The 19169-nt window shown below is 43.6% G+C and overlaps 1 protein-coding gene across 1 annotated transcript in view; it reads right to left on the bottom strand.

The window, feature by feature from the left end:
* LOC126092690 (lysosomal-trafficking regulator) overlaps positions 1-19169 on the bottom strand; it is a 393980-nt gene that overhangs the window by 31095 nt on the left and 343716 nt on the right. Inside the window, exon 34 of the mRNA XM_049908413.1 lies at positions 3846-4029. Coding sequence (XP_049764370.1) covers positions 3846-4029 — 184 coding nt within the window. The remainder of the gene's footprint in view (positions 1-3845; positions 4030-19169) is intronic.

Genomic DNA, 19169 nt, shown 5'->3' with positions numbered 1-19169 from the left:
TCCCAAAGTGGTGTTCCACCAACCACCGAGCCTCAACATCATAGTCCATCCCTATGCGACTCCCATCCCCAATCCCCTGCCACAGGGATCATACCTGAGTGGAAGACACAAATGCAATCTTGGAATGCCACACTGACACTCAAGAAGGGGAAAATCTCAGAAAGTGAAGGCATCAAAATACCAGATGGATAAACCATCTAGTGGTGCCAGCCTGAAATGTACAGGTGGAGAATATCAAATATGGATATGTAAAAAATGCAGTCAGCAAAAATTATACCTAAGAGACCAAAAAATTTTGAATAGCAAGCTGAATGATAGCCATACCATCAAGGCACTCAATGCCTGGACCATGGCCATCATCACATACACTGCAGGCATTGTGAACTAGACCCAAGTAGAGCTGGATAATCTGGACACAAAACAGGAAAACTCACGGCAGTTCACCACGTACTCTACCCTGACAGTGGTGTCTACAAGCTGTGTTGCCCAGGAAAACAGGCAGAGGAGGACTCTTCTAACTGAGGAAGACAATGGAAGAAGAGAAGCATGGTTTAGCAGATTATGTGGAAGATAGGAAAGCATTAGCTCTGATTGAAGTCGACAACAGGAAATTTCTCAAGTTACAGAAAATCAAGACTCAATACCAGAAAGCTATATTACAATGCTGAACCATAGCCTGTGCAATACACCACTGCACAGGCAATTACTGGGAAAGGTTGAAGGCAAAATAGATAAAGAGGCGGCCAGTGTTTTGGCTGACCAAAAGAAGCCTAAAGGAGGAAACTGAAATACTGATTTTTGTTGCACCAAAACAATTCATCAGCATCTTAAACGTAGTATCAAGAAATCAGTAAATGACCACGCAGACTCTGCAAATTAGCTGATGAAACAACTGACCATATACTGAACTATTGCAAAAAGATTACTCAGATTGATTACAAGCCACGGCACAAATTATTCACAGGAACTTAAGTCAAAAGTAGGATCTGCTGGTAGCTATGAACTGTTGTGACCACACGCCAGAAAAAGCTTATAGGCATGCTGACTATAGAAACAAGCTTTGGTGTGATCAACATCTTGCTTGTCATACACAGCAGAATGAGTTGTGATGTGTTTGAAATGTCCACTGCAAGATTAAGAACAATGGTTAGCAAGATTTGAGAAGCCATACTAACAGAAGTAACTGAACATGCCATATCGAATGAACAAAGTGAATGAATATTTAATAAAATTTATGTGAACAGCTGACCAACAAACAGAATGAATATTCCCTCATTTTAAGTTATCCTCCTCTTCTTCTCAAGGAGGACCTCAGCACATACCAAGGCTGTGAAGAACAACTTTAACATCTGTGTTACTTTTGTTGATAGTTTTTGGTGTTGCCACTGTAGCCTGAAGATGAGATCTGTACCTCGAAACAAGTTGCTTTATTAAATGATTTAAGTAAGTCACAAAAATTTTGCAGTAGTCTCTGAAACAAATGTGCACAGATAAAGTTGTTGAAAATAAATGTGCTAAATTACTCTGTAACTTCAAACTTCAGACAGATTGAATGCTGGAATCGAGCACACCAGACATCTCAGTTGTGGAGAAAAGGAAAGCATGTATTATTGACACTGGCATCCCAAATAATGGCAGAACAGACAAGAAAACAACTTTAAAAACTTGCCAGATATGAAGACTGGGAACTCTGGATCTAGATCTACAGTGTGTCTATTGGAAACCAGCAAAACTTAGGAGGTCCCTGTTGCTCTCAGCTCACTGGGTGCAGGGTCAAAAGATCATGTGGGCTCCTGAAAACCTTTAGCATTGATGAGAAATACATGTGTCAGCCACAGACAGCCACTTGATTGGGTTCTGCATGAATTGTACACCAACACATCACACATTCCTAGATTCCCAGGAAGTATCCAACTAGTGATGAAATACAGAATCCAGTAGAGTGAACTCATCTGCTGTGTTTACTGTCATAATAATAATAATAATAATAATAAAGGCCAAAAGAGAGCAATTATAAGAGAAAAATTCCTGAATTTATCAATAATTTTATAAATGTTTTATGTGGAACTATTACTTTTCATTAAAATTTCCATTAATTTTTCTATCATATGTACATATTTTTTCTAACTTTTGTAGCAATACACAGCAGAAAATTCATTTGAGACAAACTGCACTTTTCATTTTCATGAATCTGTAGTGCTCATCAGGTGAATACTGCTGATCAGTAACAACCAGGTTTTCTTTTTCTCCACACACACACACACACACACACACACACACACAAGATCTTGACCTCATGTGGAAAAAAAAAAAAAAATCTCTGCACAAGGCATTTGCAAGTTCCAATTTCAGTGGACTCTTTGTGTACTGGAATTTTTTTTATTAATAATGTGGTATTCCTTTTTTGTTACATATATCAGTCCTGGATAGAATTCACATCTTGTCCAATGTAATTTCATAACAGAACAATACTTAATAAATAGATATCAATAAAAATTAGAATACAAGTTTTAGGTAACAAGCCCCAGTACGACAACTTTTTAACTTTATCTGCACAGATGATTCAACATCTCTTTTAGGTATGAGAACATTTCTGCCCACAGTTTGCATAGAAGGAAAATAAAGTTTTAACAATTGTTACTTTCTCAAGCAGACAACCTGTAGTGATACATCAATCTGGATCCTTTGTGAAATTTCTGAAAAGTGATGTACTGAGTTGCAGGGAAGGCAACAGTAAGAGCCCCATGTGTGAAACTCACAATAAAATCCAAACATTTCTGAAAATGTTCTGTCAGAAGAAAGCACCCAGCAAAATACTTGAGAAGATACACTTATCTCCTCAGATTTAGCACTCATCATTTAGAGCACCCACAATTTGGAACAGCCATGATAACTGACAGTTGCTCAAACACCTACACCAGTCATTTGCCTAGCCATCTATTAATGGAGTCTGGGAGATGGAATTCATCTCTATCACAACTCACACACTCTTTTCCAATGCAACAATATGACTTGAACAGAGAGTAGTCAAAACAAATATGCCATTGTCATTTGTGATGCCAATGTCAATAACTCTGTTTATAATTTCTATACACATGTCTGCTTCCCACAGCATGTTGAGTTAATGACATCTCAGCTGTGTACCACCACTTTCATCTCAGACCGAAACTGAGTGGTAATGCTAGGCGATGGTGATGGACTCACGTTCAGGAGGTTAGCAGTTCTAGTGCCCATTTGGGCAGGCAGGTTTAGGTTGTCCACGGCTTCCCTAAATCACTAGAGGTGAGCTCTGGGACAGTCAGCATCCTCTTCCATCTCCCCCAATCTGTACTCATGTTCTGTCTCTAATGGCCACATCTGTTTGTAGAAGGGACATTTTTACTGTAACCTTCTGCCGACTTTTCTTCCCTCAAACTCAAATAATACTTGCGATTGTATTGTTTATAAGTTTAGAAATAAAAAATATCCACAGTGATAATATGGACACAATAGCACAATAAATATGCAGTATTCACATGCTAATATGCAAGTATAGTATGAAGTACAACACAATCAGCTCGACAACTATGAGTTAATCTTATAATCTTAGCTTAATTGATTCTAAAGAATAAATAAACAGGAAAGCGAAAGAGGTTGGGAAAACTCACACACAGCTAAATTTCTGTTGCGTACACACAAGTTATGTTTGCTGAAACCAAAACAACAAAGAGAGAGACACACACACACACACACACACACACACACACACACACACACACACACACACACAGAGAGAGAGAGAGAGAGAGAGAGAGAGAGAGAGAGTGAGAGAGAGAGAGAGAGAGAGATTTAGTTTTGAAAGTTACCGCGATCTTTGGTGTATGAAAGCAGCAGGCAGGTGTGCGGTGCGAGACCGTACACATCCCCTGTAGCCAACGGGATGAGGTGGCCAACAGGCACCCGGTGTCGACGCTGCCAGACCTCTGATGGTTCTGGCTCAGCTGGCGAGCCCACATAGTGGCCCCATTGCAGACCCCGCACGAGCCCGTCCTGCACAGACAGTCTCCGTTAAATGTTGACCGTGTCAAGCTGTCACTACAAATATCTTGGAAAACGACATAAATTTGTGAGGTTACAACACAGTGCTCAAATCACCATGTTTTAGTAGAACATGGTGTTTTGGAATTAAAAAAAAGAACAGAATGCTTCCGTTCAGACAAGAAGAGAATGAATAGAAGGTTTTAGAATATGGTGGTATTGAAGAATACTAATCACTGGATGGATAGATCAACCAAACAACGATAAGGAGAGAGAAGGTGTTTATGGCTAAACCTAACTTAATGAAGCGAGTGGTTCAAAGGAGACATACAGAGGCATAAGGTACTGGCAATTTGTTCATGCAAGGAAGCATGGAATGCCAAAATCTTATATAGAGATAGTGGATCGAATTCTATAAACAGGTGGACATGAATACAGGCTGCAGTAGTTATGTCTTTCACAAAAATAATGTTTCTACTGCTGGTTCTCTATTTTCATTGTTTTAACCTGCTGGGCACACAGAAAGCCATTACAGTGATTTGGGTGAAGAACTTTAGCCATATAATTGTTTAGTGTAAACAAAGGCTGAGTAAATGTGACAATAATAATGTTTTTGTTGCTTTGGTTGTTTTCAGTCTGTGGCGACAGTCGACTGCCAGTAACTTCACCGGCAAAGCGCAGAGTAAAAGGTCTTTGAGGACTCGAGGTTCTTTGGATTATTCCTGTCTGCGTCTAGAGAGTGTACACATGGAGTGAAATTGTGCATTGTTTTTCTTGTGTTTCTGGAATAAACGAACCGTAATAAAAGTGCCTTAACGTAATAAGTTGGTATTTTTTGGTGCGTGGACCGTCACTATAGCCATAAAAACCCACATTGGTGACCCCGAGTCGCGAAAATACGTTGCAGTCGCTCGCTGTGTATCACCGGTTTCGCGCCAATAGACAATGTCGCAGCCTCCAGTTTTTACGGCAGTGCACGACGCCGCGACCACAGAATGGACATTCGACTGTGAAGCGCAACGCTTCACCCCGTGTGCCACTAATACACCGGGAATGTTCGTATCTCCCGTGTTTGCCTCGCCTGGCCGGACGACTCTAACCTCGGCCGGCATACCACACCGGGCGCTGTACACATCGTCGCAGACACCTTCCGCGGCATTCTACGCTCAACAGGATGCCCCGCCAGCACAGGACCACGGAAACCCCGAGTTCCTACCACACAGCATGGACCACGCGGCCGGCCAGTTTCTGGGTCCACATGCACGGCTGCCGTTTAACGTGCCCCGCTTCGCGCCGGTCGAAGGTACACTCGCGCCAACCGCGCCGGACCGTTTATACGCCTACCCGTCCTGCCACCCCGCGCACACCTCGGGCGATGCACCTGCTGTGGTTCCGCCCCGTCACTCGGTGCTCAATCGCGATCTCGCGCCCCTGCTCGAGATTCCGCCCGCGCCTGCCGTGCCGTGCTTGTCGTGTGGGCGCACAGATTCCGTGCCTACATGGACTGGATACCACGTCTCGCCTACACAGTTAACGGACGTTCAACGCAACCCAGTGAACACCTTGCAGAATCCCTGTGCGTTTCGTGCCCCTCCTACAGCCCCGCAAACACTGACCCCCGGCCGTTTTCCGAAGCTGCCGCCGTTACAACCGGACAACCCAGTGATGTGGTTTACCTTGGTGGACAATATGTTGGACATACACGGTATTGCGGACGACAGCACCCGTTTCGTGTGTTTAGTGAACCATCTGCACGACCACCCTGATCTCATCAGTGACTTATTGCTGAATCCTCCTAAGAGCAACAAATATGCCTCTGCTCGCGCATTACTTATCGAACGTCTCTCTCGTCCGCCGGCCGATACTATTCACAATATAATTTACGACGAGACCTTAGGCGACAGAACACCCTCACAGCTGTGGCGACGCTTGCGTGCACAGGTCGGTACCGAGGTTCTGCCGAACTTAGCGCTCTGGGCATTGTGGTTGGTGAAGCTACCACAAGAATTACAGTTACATTTGCTCCCACATACCGCAGCGTCACTCGAGGATAAACTACGGCTGGCGGATCAGGCATACGCTATTATTCGACACAGCACAGTGTCTAACACCGCCGAGGTTGGTAACCCTGTGTGTATACTTCCACCGTCGGGCGGTAGAGGCCGGGCGCGTGCGTATCGCGGACAGCACACGGAACAGCAGCCACCTAGCGGCCAAGACCGGGAACCGCCAGCGGGTCGGCAACAGCCGCTCCCCACCCCAACAGGGCTAGCGCCTGCCCGCCCCGCCTTCCCCCCGCCTGACGCTTCGGCTGGCAGGACGAGTTTAGCCGATTCACGCATATGCTGGTTTCACACCACTTTCAGGGACGCCGCTCGCAACTGCCGTCCGCCCTGCGCGTTCCCAAACGCCGCACGCGGGCCGCTGTAGGCAGGGGCGCCCACAGACATTGCATTCTGTCAGATCCCCCACCCCACGAGGACGTCTGTACGCCTTGGATGTAGGTTCGCGCCGGTATTTTCTCGTCGATACCGGAGCAGACGTTAGTGTCATACCTCCCACATTTTCCATAAAGGACATGACATCAACCAAACTGTCCCTTCAAGCAGCAAATAAGTCGACACTTCGAGTCAAGGGCCTGGCAAAGCTACCTATTGAACTCATACCTGGTAAACAGTTCACTTGGTCCTTCTACGTGGCTGATGTCGAAGATCCAGTATTAGGCATCGACTTTCTTTTTCACTTCGGACTGTCTCCAGATCTTCAGTCAGCCGCATTATTGCACCACGCCTCGTCCACGCAAATAGCATGTTCAGTCGCCTCTTCGGCCCCCCCTCCCCCTCGGCTGCCCGACGACCTTGGCACAGATCCCATCAAGTGCCCCTCATCGGCAGACAGCCTCACGATTTCTACTGCCCATCCCCAACCTGAACGCCCTGCAGTCGACGATCTCCGTCCTCACAACGCCGAACGGAACCGTGCCAGCTCATCGGCTACGCAAGCCCTCACCGAGGCACGACGCCTCATACAACGCCTGCCAACGCCGCCACCACCTGACACCGGAGATGCACCTCGTGGAACCTCGTCGACACCGAAGCAGACTGCTTCCCTGGCACATCAGGTTAGTGACTCTCGTGTGCTACCGATCCCCGTTCACGACGGCCCCCAAATGAGTCTGCCAGCCAAGCTGAACGCTATTACGAATGGCACGACTCACAAAATTGTCACGACAGATGGGCCTCCAGTACGCCATAAAGCGCGCCGACTGCCACCACATAAACTACGCCTTGCTAAAGCCGCAGTGGAGGAACTTCTAAGGACAGGCATTGTCCGCCCATCGGACAGTAACTGGTCCTCCCCCATACATTTAGTTCCCAAAAAGGACGGCACTGTGCGCCTGTGCGGCGACTATCGTCGCCTCAACGCACGGACGGTATTAGACAATTACCCGATACCTCACATACAAGACTTTGCGCAAGTACTCAGCGGAGCATGCATCTTCAGTGTCTTGGACTGCCGCAAGGCATATTTACAGATACCAATGGAACAGAGTGACATTCCAAAGACAGCAGTAATCACACCTTTTGGCCTGTACGAATTTTGTTACATGCCTTATGGTCTCAAAAACGCGGCCCAAACTTGGCAGCGTTTTATAGACTCACTTCTTTTTAACTGCACGTATTGCTACGCATACCTCGATGACATACTAATTTTCTCCCCCTCTGACAGGGAACATGAACTCCACCTGGCCACGATACAGGACTTATTGACACGTAACGGAGTCGAGATCAATAATGACAAGTCGCAACTCCGCTGCACCGCTGTCACTTTTCTGGGGTACACAGTCTCCGCGGATGGTATATGCCCCCCGCAGGAGCGGGTTGACTGCATTCGTAAGCTACCTCTCCCAGTGTCGTTTCGCGAATTACGCCGGTTTTTAGGAACTGTCAATTTCTACCGTCGTAACCTGCCGATGGCGGCAGCAATTCAAGCCCCTTTGACTGATGCATTGGCCGGAAAACAAACCTCAGGCAGTCGCCGAGTACCGTGGTCTGACAGCATGGTGAGAGCTTTTGAAGACCTTAAATCAGCGTTAGCACATGGTGTCACTCTCGCCCATCCTTTGCCAGATGCCTGCATCTCGATTACAGCGGATGCAAGTGATTTCGCAATCGGTGCAGTCCTACAACAGCATGTCAATGACAAGACTCAACCGCTCCGTTTCTTTTCCAAAAAATTATCTACAGCCCAACGTAAATGGTCAGCATTCGACAGAGAATTGCTCGCAGTTTACGAAGCTGTAAAATATTTCTGCACAGACATTGAAGGAAGGAATATAACAATCTTCACGGACCACCGCCCCCTCGCGGAGGCTATCCGTAACCCCGCTACTGACCTTCCCCCACGTAGGTTCCGGCAAATGGACTTAATTTGCCAATACACAACAGACATCCGTTACATTCGAGGGTCAGAAAATGTGGTGGCTGATTACCTATCGCGTATCACTGCAATTTCATCCCCCATTAATTTCGATGAGTTGGCCCACTTACAGGACAGTGACACCGAATTGCACAACCTCCGACAGGACCCAGATACTTCCCTTCAGATCGTTTCGTGCAACCTACCGGGCTCGGCGAAGCCACTGTGGTGTGATACTTCCACGGGCACCTCTCGGCCTATTGTCCCCCCTGCGCTACGTCGCCAAGTGTTCAGTAGTTTACATAACCTGGCACACCCTGGTGCTAAGGCTACTACTCGCCTGGTTACAGAACGCTTTGTGTGGCCAGGTGTGAAGAGGGATTGTCGTACTTGGGCCCGTGCTTGTTTACAGTGCCAGCGCAGCAAAGTTGGCAGGCACACACAACCCAGTCTAGGTAAATTCGACATCCCGAAAGGCCGCTTCCGTCATGTACATGTGGATCTCGTGGGACCATTACCCATGTCGGATGGTTTCAGGTACATCCTGTCCGGCATTGATCGCGTTACACGTTGGGTGGAGGCAATCCCCCTGCAGGACATCACAGCAGATTCCGTAGCACGCGCATTTGTATCCTCCTGGATAGCTCGATTTGGCTGTCCTACATCCATCACCACCGACCAGGGAAGACAGTTTGAATCCCTGCTGTTTAACAAACTCTGCGTCCTCTGTGGGGTGGATAGATTCCGCACTACAGCTTACCACCCACAGAGCAATGGACTGGTCGAGCGGTGGCACAGAACGCTGAAAGCGGCACTCATGTGCCACGGTGGTGAGTGGTGCGATGCCCTTCCCTGGGTTATGCTAGGAATACGCACGGCTTACAAGACAGACCTCCAGGCTTCGCTCGCAGAGTTACTGTATGGCGAGACCCTAGTCCTCCCTGCAGAGTTCGTCAACGACGAAGCAATCGCAGACCTGTCCGACCTCCCCATGCTAGTTGAACGGGTCCGGACACACATAGCCGCGATCCGCACGCCTCCTCCACGGCCACATACCCGCCCTCGCGTGTTCAGGCATGTGGCACTGGACTCTTGTGAGTTCGTTATGTTACGGGATGACACGGTCAAACCGGCATTACAACCACCCTACTCTGGCCCACATCGAGTAGTGTCTCGCAGGGACAATACTATGGACATTCTTGTCAGTGGTCGCCAGCAGACAGTTTCCCTCCAACGCGTGAAACCAGCCTGGACGATCGAAGAATCTGTAACACCTCCCCCCGAGTCTAGTGTTCTTTCATCAGATGGTGACGACCCCGACCCCACACAGACCACTCACCCCCCTGCGTCCCACCACGATCGTAATGGCACCGAGCCTACACCCGAGGGCAACTCAGCGGTTGCGTACGATGATATGCTACCCTCGTTCCAAACAGGCAATGCGTGTGACAATCCACAACCTCAGGCTCAAACTCATGTTGCGTGTGACATTACACCGTCCCAAGTGTTGATACCCAATACCTCCACAGAGTGTTCCAAGGTTTCTCCTGAACTATGTTACTTTTCGCCCCCACCCCCCCTAGTGCACCCTACATCCACTGCCGACGAAATTTGCATCGCAATCAACGCCTCTGAGTGCCAACGCGACGAGCTTTCCTTGCAGCTCCACGAGGGATCCATCTTCGTCCTCCGCATAGGGGACACTTCACGTGGGTCCACACCCACGTCACACATCACCATCCTGCGCACAGTCCCTATCCCAAATGGGGTGGATACGGCTGCCATAACCGCAACGTTCAGCACCGACGGGATGCTCAAGATTCGCATCCCTCTCTCCGCCGGTACTGCAACAACATCCCCTGTGCCCGTCCAGTTCACGCGCACAGGTCGACCAGTCCGACCCCCCCACTGGATGGCGGACTACACGAGCGCTAGTCCACCCTGCACAGACAGTATGGACACTTAGCGCACGCTGCTACCAACCAGCGAGCATCCCACAACGCCACTACACAGGAAGACACCCACGTCCGTCCACCAGTGCTCCGCACTCCTGGGGGGGGGGGGCTCTGTGGCGACAGTCGACTGCCAGTAACTTCACCGGCAAAGCGCAGAGTAAAAGGTCTTTGAGGACTCGAGGTTCTTTGGATTATTCCTGTCTGCGTCTAGAGAGTGTACACATGGAGTGAAATTGTGCATTGTTTTTCTTGTGTTTCTGGAATAAACAAACCGTAATAAAAGTGCCTTAACGTAATAAGTTGGTATTTTTTGGTGCGTGGACCGTCACTATAGCCATAAAAACCCACAAGTCCAAACATTGATCTGATGCAGCTCTCCGTGTTAGTCTATTCTGTGTAAGGCTCTTCACCTCCGAATAAGTACTGCAACCTATCCCCATTTGAACCTGATTACTGTATTTGTCTCTTGGACTCACTCTACAAACCCCTCCCCCTTTCTCCTCCCCACATCACCCCCCCCCCCCCCCACACACACACACACACAAACAAACACACACACACACTTCTTGTGCCAAACTGACAGTTCCTATTCTTGCTATTGCTAGCTGGCATTTTACTTCCTCTGTACAACCATCATCAATTATTGCTGGAAAAATAGCCCAACTCATCTACTACTTTTAGTGTCATATTACTTAACCAAATTCTCTTAGGGTCACTCATGTTTTACTTCTGTTATGTTCATATTATATCATCTCTTCAAGACACTATCCATTCCATTAGAATGCTCCTTGACTGTCTCTTCTGCAATGTTGTTCCATTGTTCTATAAGTAATAGGTGTCAATATGCTGTAATGACGACTTATTATAGTCATAGTATTCACACCTGTCAGCACCTGCTATCTTGGGAATTGGAATCATTAAATTCTTCTTGAAGTCTGAGGGTATTTTGCCTCTCTCATATATGTCATGGCTGCCTCTCCCAAGGATTTCATTAATTCTGAGGGTCTTGTTTTGGCTTAGATCTCTCAATCCTCTATCAAAATATTCTCACAGTATCATATCTCTCATCTTCATCTTCATCTTCACCAACATATTCTTCTCTGTCTATAATACTGTACTCAAGTTTGCTTCTCGTATATTCCCTTTCACCTTCCAGCCTTCTCTTCTTTGCTTAGTACCAGCTTGCCTTCTGAGTCCTTGGTATTCATACAGCTGCTTCTCTCTTCTCAAAGGTCTTTCCAGTTTACTTATATCTGGCATCTATATTTCCCCTAGTTATGCTGGTTCCTCACCCTGCTTTTTTCCTCTAGCTGTTCCTGGTTTGTGAGTTTACATTTCCTGTCACTCTCATTTTTAAGATCTCTGTAACCCCTTTTCCCTGCTTCCTTTGCTGCATTTTTATATTTTCTCATTTGTCACTTAAACATCTCTCATGTTACCCAAGAATTTCTATCGGGCCTTGCCTTATTACCAATGTGATCCTCTACTGCCTTCACTATTTAATCTCTCACAGCTACCATTAGTCTTCTATTGTATTCCTTTCCCTCTTTTCAGTCCAATGGTGCCTAATGCTTCATCTTATACTCTCAACAATCTCTGGTTCTTTCAATTTATCTGGATCCCACATCCTTAATTTCTTACCTTTTTGCAGTTTCTTCAGTTTTAATCTGCATTTCATTACCAATGGTCAGAATCCACATCTGCCCCTGGAAATGTCTTGCAGCTTAAAATCTGGTTTGAAAATTTCTGTTGATACCTTACAGTGTGCTAAGGTCTCTTCCACGCATATAATCTTCTTTAACAATTTGTAAATCATGTACTAGTGATGATTAAAGTGTGCTCTTGTCAAAACTCTACTAGGTGGCTTTGCCACAGCCGATGTTCTAATGTTTTTTCCTTCTCTTTCCTTAGCTCATATTGAACTTCAATTCCCCATCACAGCTATATTTTGATCTCCCTTAATGATACGAATCATTCCTTTTATCTCAACACACATTATTTCAGTCTCTGCATCATCTGCAGAGCTAGCAGGCATAAAATCCTGTGGGTGTTGGCTTACTGCCTACATTAGTTGTGGTAATGTGTTCATTATGATTTTCATATTAGCTCACTCTAATGTTTTTATTCATTATTCGACATACTCAAGCATTAACCCTACTTGATTTTGTATTCATAATCATAAAACCAAGAGATGAATACACTAAGCAGATTCAGAAGGATGTAGGTTGCAGTAGATACTGGGAGATGAAGAAGCTTGCACAGGATAGAGTAGCATGGAGAGCTGCATCAAACCAGTCTCAGGACTGAAGACCACAACAACAACAATCCTACACTCAGCTGACCAGAAGTCCTGTTCTTCCTTCACCAGCTCCCATTAAAACTACCTTCAACTGACCTATTACCCTTTTTAAATTCTCAAATCTGTCTACTCAATTAAGGAATCTAACATTCCACACACTGAGCTGGAGAATGCTAGTTTTGTTGTAACAGGTAAAACACCAATACCTTACTGTTTATGAAGGAGAGAAACCTTTTTAAAATATGAATACTTGGTTTCATAGTAATATATACTGATAAAAATTTTTCTCAAGCTTTCTGTCACATCAAGCAGTTAAATGTCCGTGAATTTTGTAGTGTCCATCACTATTTTTGAAGTAAATTTGTATAATTTTTGGTTGTTTAATTAATCTCCATTAGAATATTTATTTTTCCCCGTAAACAACAATATTAAATCACTGATGCGTATCTGCCACCTAGTGTTTGTTTTATCTGATGGAGTTTCTCTCCATCTGCACCCATCTCCTTGTATAGATGTGCAAGTGAGCAGTATGCAAATTTTGGCTACTCACACGATTTCACAGACTAATACATTTACATTCTGTTGGAGTATTGACTTGATGGTCTAGTCTTACACATGTTGAACAACTACACAATGCATTGAATAAACCTAAGGTAAAATTAAATTCATTGTTAGTTATTTGTAGTGAATCATAGATCATCTACTGTCAATAATTCATCCATTACTGTCAATAATCTGCATGTCTTATCTGTTTAAGCAACAATCTTAATGTGGTGTCCAATGCTACTGATTTTCTTTGCTACTGTGAGAGAGGTTTAAAAAATTCAACAATGGAAAAGACTGGATCTGCAGCCCAGTCCAGCTCTATTTGGTTCAGTTCAACTGAAATAACAGTTTACTGTAACTGTATATTAATTAATGGGATGGTGCAAGAAAATTTTATCGGAAATGTTTTTTTTTAGTTTGTCACATGTAAGAACATCCATGATGACACAACATTATAAAGTTGGCAATATCATTTGTTATACGTACTAAACATTAACTGTGATAGAACTTTCTAAGGGGAAATGCACTAAAAGCTTTGAACAGGAGCAGTAATGTGATTCAGGTTATGTGAGAAGTGTAGCTGATACCATATACACTAATGGTTTTCACTTGACAAAGTGTTACACAATCATACATAAACTTTTATGGAAAACTGTCACAGATCAGAAGTACGTGTTGCTCCGGGATAACAAGAAGGTATTACAGTGTGCTGGACTTGGGACTCACAGAAGAGGGCAAAGTAAATGGGTAGGGAAACCCAGTTGTGAGGCCAAACAGGTTCAAAGAACTTAGTACAGTCACACGCAGTACTTCAATGGTCTTTTAGGAAAACTAGCCTGTCTGCTGTTGTAGTGGCAAAAACCACAATAACTTATAAAAAAATAAAAAGAGAAAAAGACAATTTGTATATCTTTGTAGATCGTATATGTCTTACACGTCAATGAATAAAGGTACTCAAACAAAAGAAGGTCGAGGAAGGAACAACAATAATATGCAAAGGATATATTGCTACTCGCCATATAGAGGAGCCACTGAGTTTCAGACAGACAATGAAAAAGACTTCTTGAGCCCATTTGCAGTTCAATGCCTTCTCTATATGGTGAGGGGCAATCTATCATTTTTGTACTGTTGTTAAGAAATTGTACCATTATGTTTCGTTTGTGTTTATTTGAAGCATATGAGTGTTGTGTTGCATAATATTGGGAGGATAGAATGATTTGTGAAAATAAAAAGTTTACAGCAAAAAATCATTTCACTGCTTCTGTTGAAATTCAATACTTTGTCACAAAAGAGAGCATCATGCTATAAGAATGTGACGACAGGCGGCATACAGCAGCAGTAGGCTTTGTTAGGCCCAGGACACAATGAGAAACTCCTCAGGTGGTCTTATGAACTGGCTTACTGAATGCAAGGAGTGCTATGGCAGGCTCTGAGATTAGTTGGCCAAAGTCACAAACTTCAATTCTGTAAATAACAATGAGTATTAAAATAACATGTTTCATTAATGTGCTTCAAAATTTAAAGACGTGAGGAAGCCCAATTGCCCTTTCAGTAACCAAATTCATCCTTGTTTCTGTTTCTTTCATAGATATCCACATGGAGCATGGCTGGTATACTACAATATTTGTATAATTTTCCTAATTATACCATCTTGTTCTTTACACAATACATATGATAGGGTAGTAATATAATAGGGTCTCATACTTGTTTCAGAAGACTGGTTGTCCATATTGGAAGAGCAAACCTCGGTTTTCAACTGGTATCTTGTAAACCCTGTTAATGGTGATACTCAATCCTGATTTAAAATTTTTGTAGTTGCTTAAGCAGTTCTGTTGCAAATCATGCAAGTCTTCTGTGAGACTTTTCTATTTCCTTTTTTTAATGAATGAGTGATGTGTCTAATGAATGAGCGGTGATATGGGTACATGAGCCACAATAAATAATACACACATAAAAACGCTGAAGCAGATCCAAATTTACATATAGATTGAAAATACACACATAATATTGACTCAGACGCTGTAAGAGAAGTGAACATGTCTAGTACCAGGCAGAGAGAGAGACTGACTTCACTGCCTAGCACGAACAGAGGTACACTGTGTCCACCAAACAGTCGGCACTACACTCAAAGCACTTCTGTCCCCCCTCCCCCTGCAGTAGAGCAGAGCTCTGGGAATGTAGGCAAACTGGTGGAAAACTCAATGTCTGGCCCTCATACAAACTGGCATCAGCTGTTGTGGAGCTCAAAGGGTCTTCTGATGAAGTGACAGTGATATAGGTGTTGCTGCTGTATGCATCTCATTGATTTTGCTCATCACATTCAGTTACATAGGACAGGAGTGCTGCACTGGTAGGTCATCTGCAGGTAACAGTAAATTGATATTACACTGTCATAGGCTTCTGGGCAACAGGAAGACAGGGTGTGACATCAGTGTGGTGCCACTTGCTTTGTTTGACACTGCTATGCTGTGCTGGTTTCTATAAATAAGATGGAGACTGCACTTTGTGACCCTCAGTTGATTGTGGAGATGGATACTTCTGTTTTTTCAATTTTCCTTTCTCTTCTTTTCTGGAATTTATATTATATTGCAAAAACAGATGATTATTCTTTAACTGTGAAAGATATCCAAGAGTGTATTCTGGAGGTTGAGGTATCATCTTGAGCATGTTAAGCTTCTCTGGATTGCATAAAATAATTCAGATTATGTGGCGACACTGTCATTTTTTATGTTCATACTTTATGTCTGTTGCAGTTTCTAATTGTCGTGTTAGAATTTCAGTCCTAATCCTAAGTTTTGCTGAGCATAATTGATTTCCAGTCTGCAACGGTGTAGAAATTAGTGCCTAATATAGAATCAGCAACATTGGCAAATATAAAAGTACATTCTAATAGTTGTCAGGAGACCAAGGTTATTGTAGTTTCACATTCACTGAAGCCCACGCCTACCACAGTAGTACAAATTTATATGCCAACCAGCTCGGCAGATGATGAAGAGATTGATGAAATGTGTGATAAGATAAAATAAATTATTCAGATAGTGAAGGGAGACAAAAATTTAATGGTCACAGGTAACTGGAACTTGATAGTAGGAAAAGGAAGAGAATGAAACATAGTAGCTGAATATAGAATGGGAGTAAGGAATGAAAGAGGAAACCAACTGGTAGAATTTTGCACACAACATAACTTAATCATAGCTAACACTTGGTTCAAGAATCATAACAGAAGGTTGTATACACAGAAGAAGCCTGGAGATACTAGAAGGTATCAGATAGATTATATAATGGTAAGACAGAGATTCAGGAACCAAGTTTTAAATTGTATGACATTTCCAGGGGCAGATGTGGACGCTGACCACAATATATTGGATATTAACTGTAGATTAAAACTGAAGAAATTTGACAAGAGTGGGGTCAAGAAATACAGTAGAAGAAGAATGGGTAGCTTTGAGAGATGAAATAGTGAAGATAGCAGAGGACCAAGTAGGTAAAAAAATGAGGGCTAGTAGAAATTCTTGCGTAACAGAAGAGATATTGAATTTAACTGATGAAAGAAGAAAATATAAAAATGCAGGAAATGAAGCAGGCAAAAAGGAATACAAACATCTCAAAAATGAGATCGAGAGGATGTGCAAAATGGCTAAGCAGGGATAGCTAGAGGACAAATGTAAGGATGTAGAGGCGCATATCACTAGGGGTAAGATAGATACTGCCTACAGGAAAATTAAAGAGACCTTTGGAGAAAAGAGAATCACTTGCATGAATATCAAGATCTCAGATGGAAACCCAGTTCTAAGCAGAAAGGTGGAAGGAGGATATAGAGGATCTATACAAGGGCGATGTTCTTGAGGACAATGTTATAGAAATGGAAGAGAATGTAGATGAAGATGAAATAGGAGATATGATACTGCGCAAAGAGTTTGACAGAGCACTGAAAGACCTAAGTCGAAACAAGGCCCCGGGAGTAGACAATACTCCATTAGAACTACTGACAGCCTTGGGAGAGCCAGCTATGACAAAACTCTACCATTTGTGAGCAAGATGTATGATACAGGCGAAATACCCTCAGACTTCAAGAAGAATATAATAATTCCGATCCCAAAGAAATCAGGTGTTGACAGATGTGAAAACTACCAAACTATCAGTTTAATAAGCCATGGCTGCAAAATACTAACACGAATTCTTTACAGACGAATGGAAAAACTGGTAGAAGCCGACCTCTGGGAAGATCAGTTTGGATTCCGTAGAAATATTGGAACACATGAGGCAATACTGACCCTACAGCTTATCTTAGAAGATTTGCTAAGGAAAGGCAAATCTACATTTCTAGAATTTGTAGACTTAGAGAAAGCTTTTGACAATGTTGACTGGAATACTCTCTTTCAAATTCTGAAGGTGGCAGGGGTAAAATACAGGGAGTGAAAAGCTATTTACAATTTGTACAGAAGCCAGGTGGCAGTTATAAGAGTCGAGGGGCATGAAAGGGAAGCAGTGGTTGGGAAGGGAGTGAGACAGTGTTGTAGCCTATCCCCGATGTTATTCAATCTGTATATTGAACAAGCAGTAAAGGAAACAAAGGAAAAATTTGGAGCAGGAATTAAAATCCATGGAGAAGAAATAAAAACTTTGAGGTTCGCCGATGACATTGTAATTCTGTCAGAGATAGAAAATGACTTGCAAGAGTAGCTGAACAGAATGGACAGTGTCTTGAAACAAGGATGTAAGATGAACATCAACAAAAACAAAACAAGGATAGTGGAATGTAGTCAAATTAAATCAGGTGATGCTGAGGGCATTAGATTAAGAAATGAGACACTTAAAGTACTAGAAGAGTTTTGCTATTTGGGCAGCAAAATAACTGATGATGGTCGAAGTAGAGAGGATATAAAATGTAGACTGGCAATCGCAAGGGAAGCGTTTCTGAAGAAGAGAAATTTGTTAACATCGAGTATAGATTTAAGTGTCAGTAAGTCGTTTCTCAAAGTATTTGTATGGAGTGTAGCCATGTATGGAAGTGAAATGTAGATGATAAATAGTTTGGACAAGAGGAGAATAGAAGCTTTCGAAATGTGGTGCTACAGAAGAATGCTAAAGATTAAATGGATAGATCACATAACTAATGAGGAGGTATTGAATAGAATTGGAGAGAAGAGAAATTTGTGGCACAACTTGACTAGAAGAAGGGATCGGTTGGTAGGGCATATTCTGAGGCATCAAGGGATCACCAATTTAGTATTGGCAGCATGGAGGGTAAAAATCACAGAGGGAGACCAAGAGATAAATACACTAAACAGGTTCAGAAGGATGTAGGTTGCAGCAGGTACTGGGAGATGAAGAAGCTTGCACAGGATAGAGTAGCATGGAGAGCTGTATCAAACCAGTCTCTGCACTGAAGATGACAACGACAACGACAACGACAACAACAACAACAACAACAACAACAAAAGTGGAATCAGTTTAATTGTCAGCTTATGTAAGTAATCTGTATGTAAGAGTATCTTTCTGTTGCTGATGTATTGCTAGAGGTACCCACACCAAAACTGCAATCCATCAGATATGTACGGCACAACTGTTTGTCACTTATGTACAATTACTAGTATCTTTTAAAAACACTATCCTGACTAATGTGCATATGCTGGCTGTGCACAGCCACAGTGTTGACATTCCTTGTGGTCTGACAGCAACCACATGTAAAGGAACAACTGCTGGGCTGTTTCTTTAGACAGCTTCTGGGGCAGTGATTTTGATGTCATTATCATCACCATTAATGTTACATCAGTGTTTGTGTGTTGACTGATGGGCACTTGTGGTCAGTTTATGTGTGGGTAAACACAGAATGTGATGCACTTCACAGCCAATGCGCCAAAGCAACTGTGGTACCAGCACATGGGTGAGCATTGCTTCATGCATCATTTTTTACAATAGCAGTGGCTGGA

The sequence above is a fragment of the Schistocerca cancellata genome, chromosome 7 (assembly GCF_023864275.1).
Source record: "Schistocerca cancellata isolate TAMUIC-IGC-003103 chromosome 7, iqSchCanc2.1, whole genome shotgun sequence".
NCBI classification, from domain to species: Eukaryota; Metazoa; Arthropoda; class Insecta; order Orthoptera; family Acrididae; genus Schistocerca; species Schistocerca cancellata.
The sequence above is the reverse complement of the archived record's forward strand: the minus strand, read 5'-3'. Positions and strand labels throughout refer to the sequence as shown.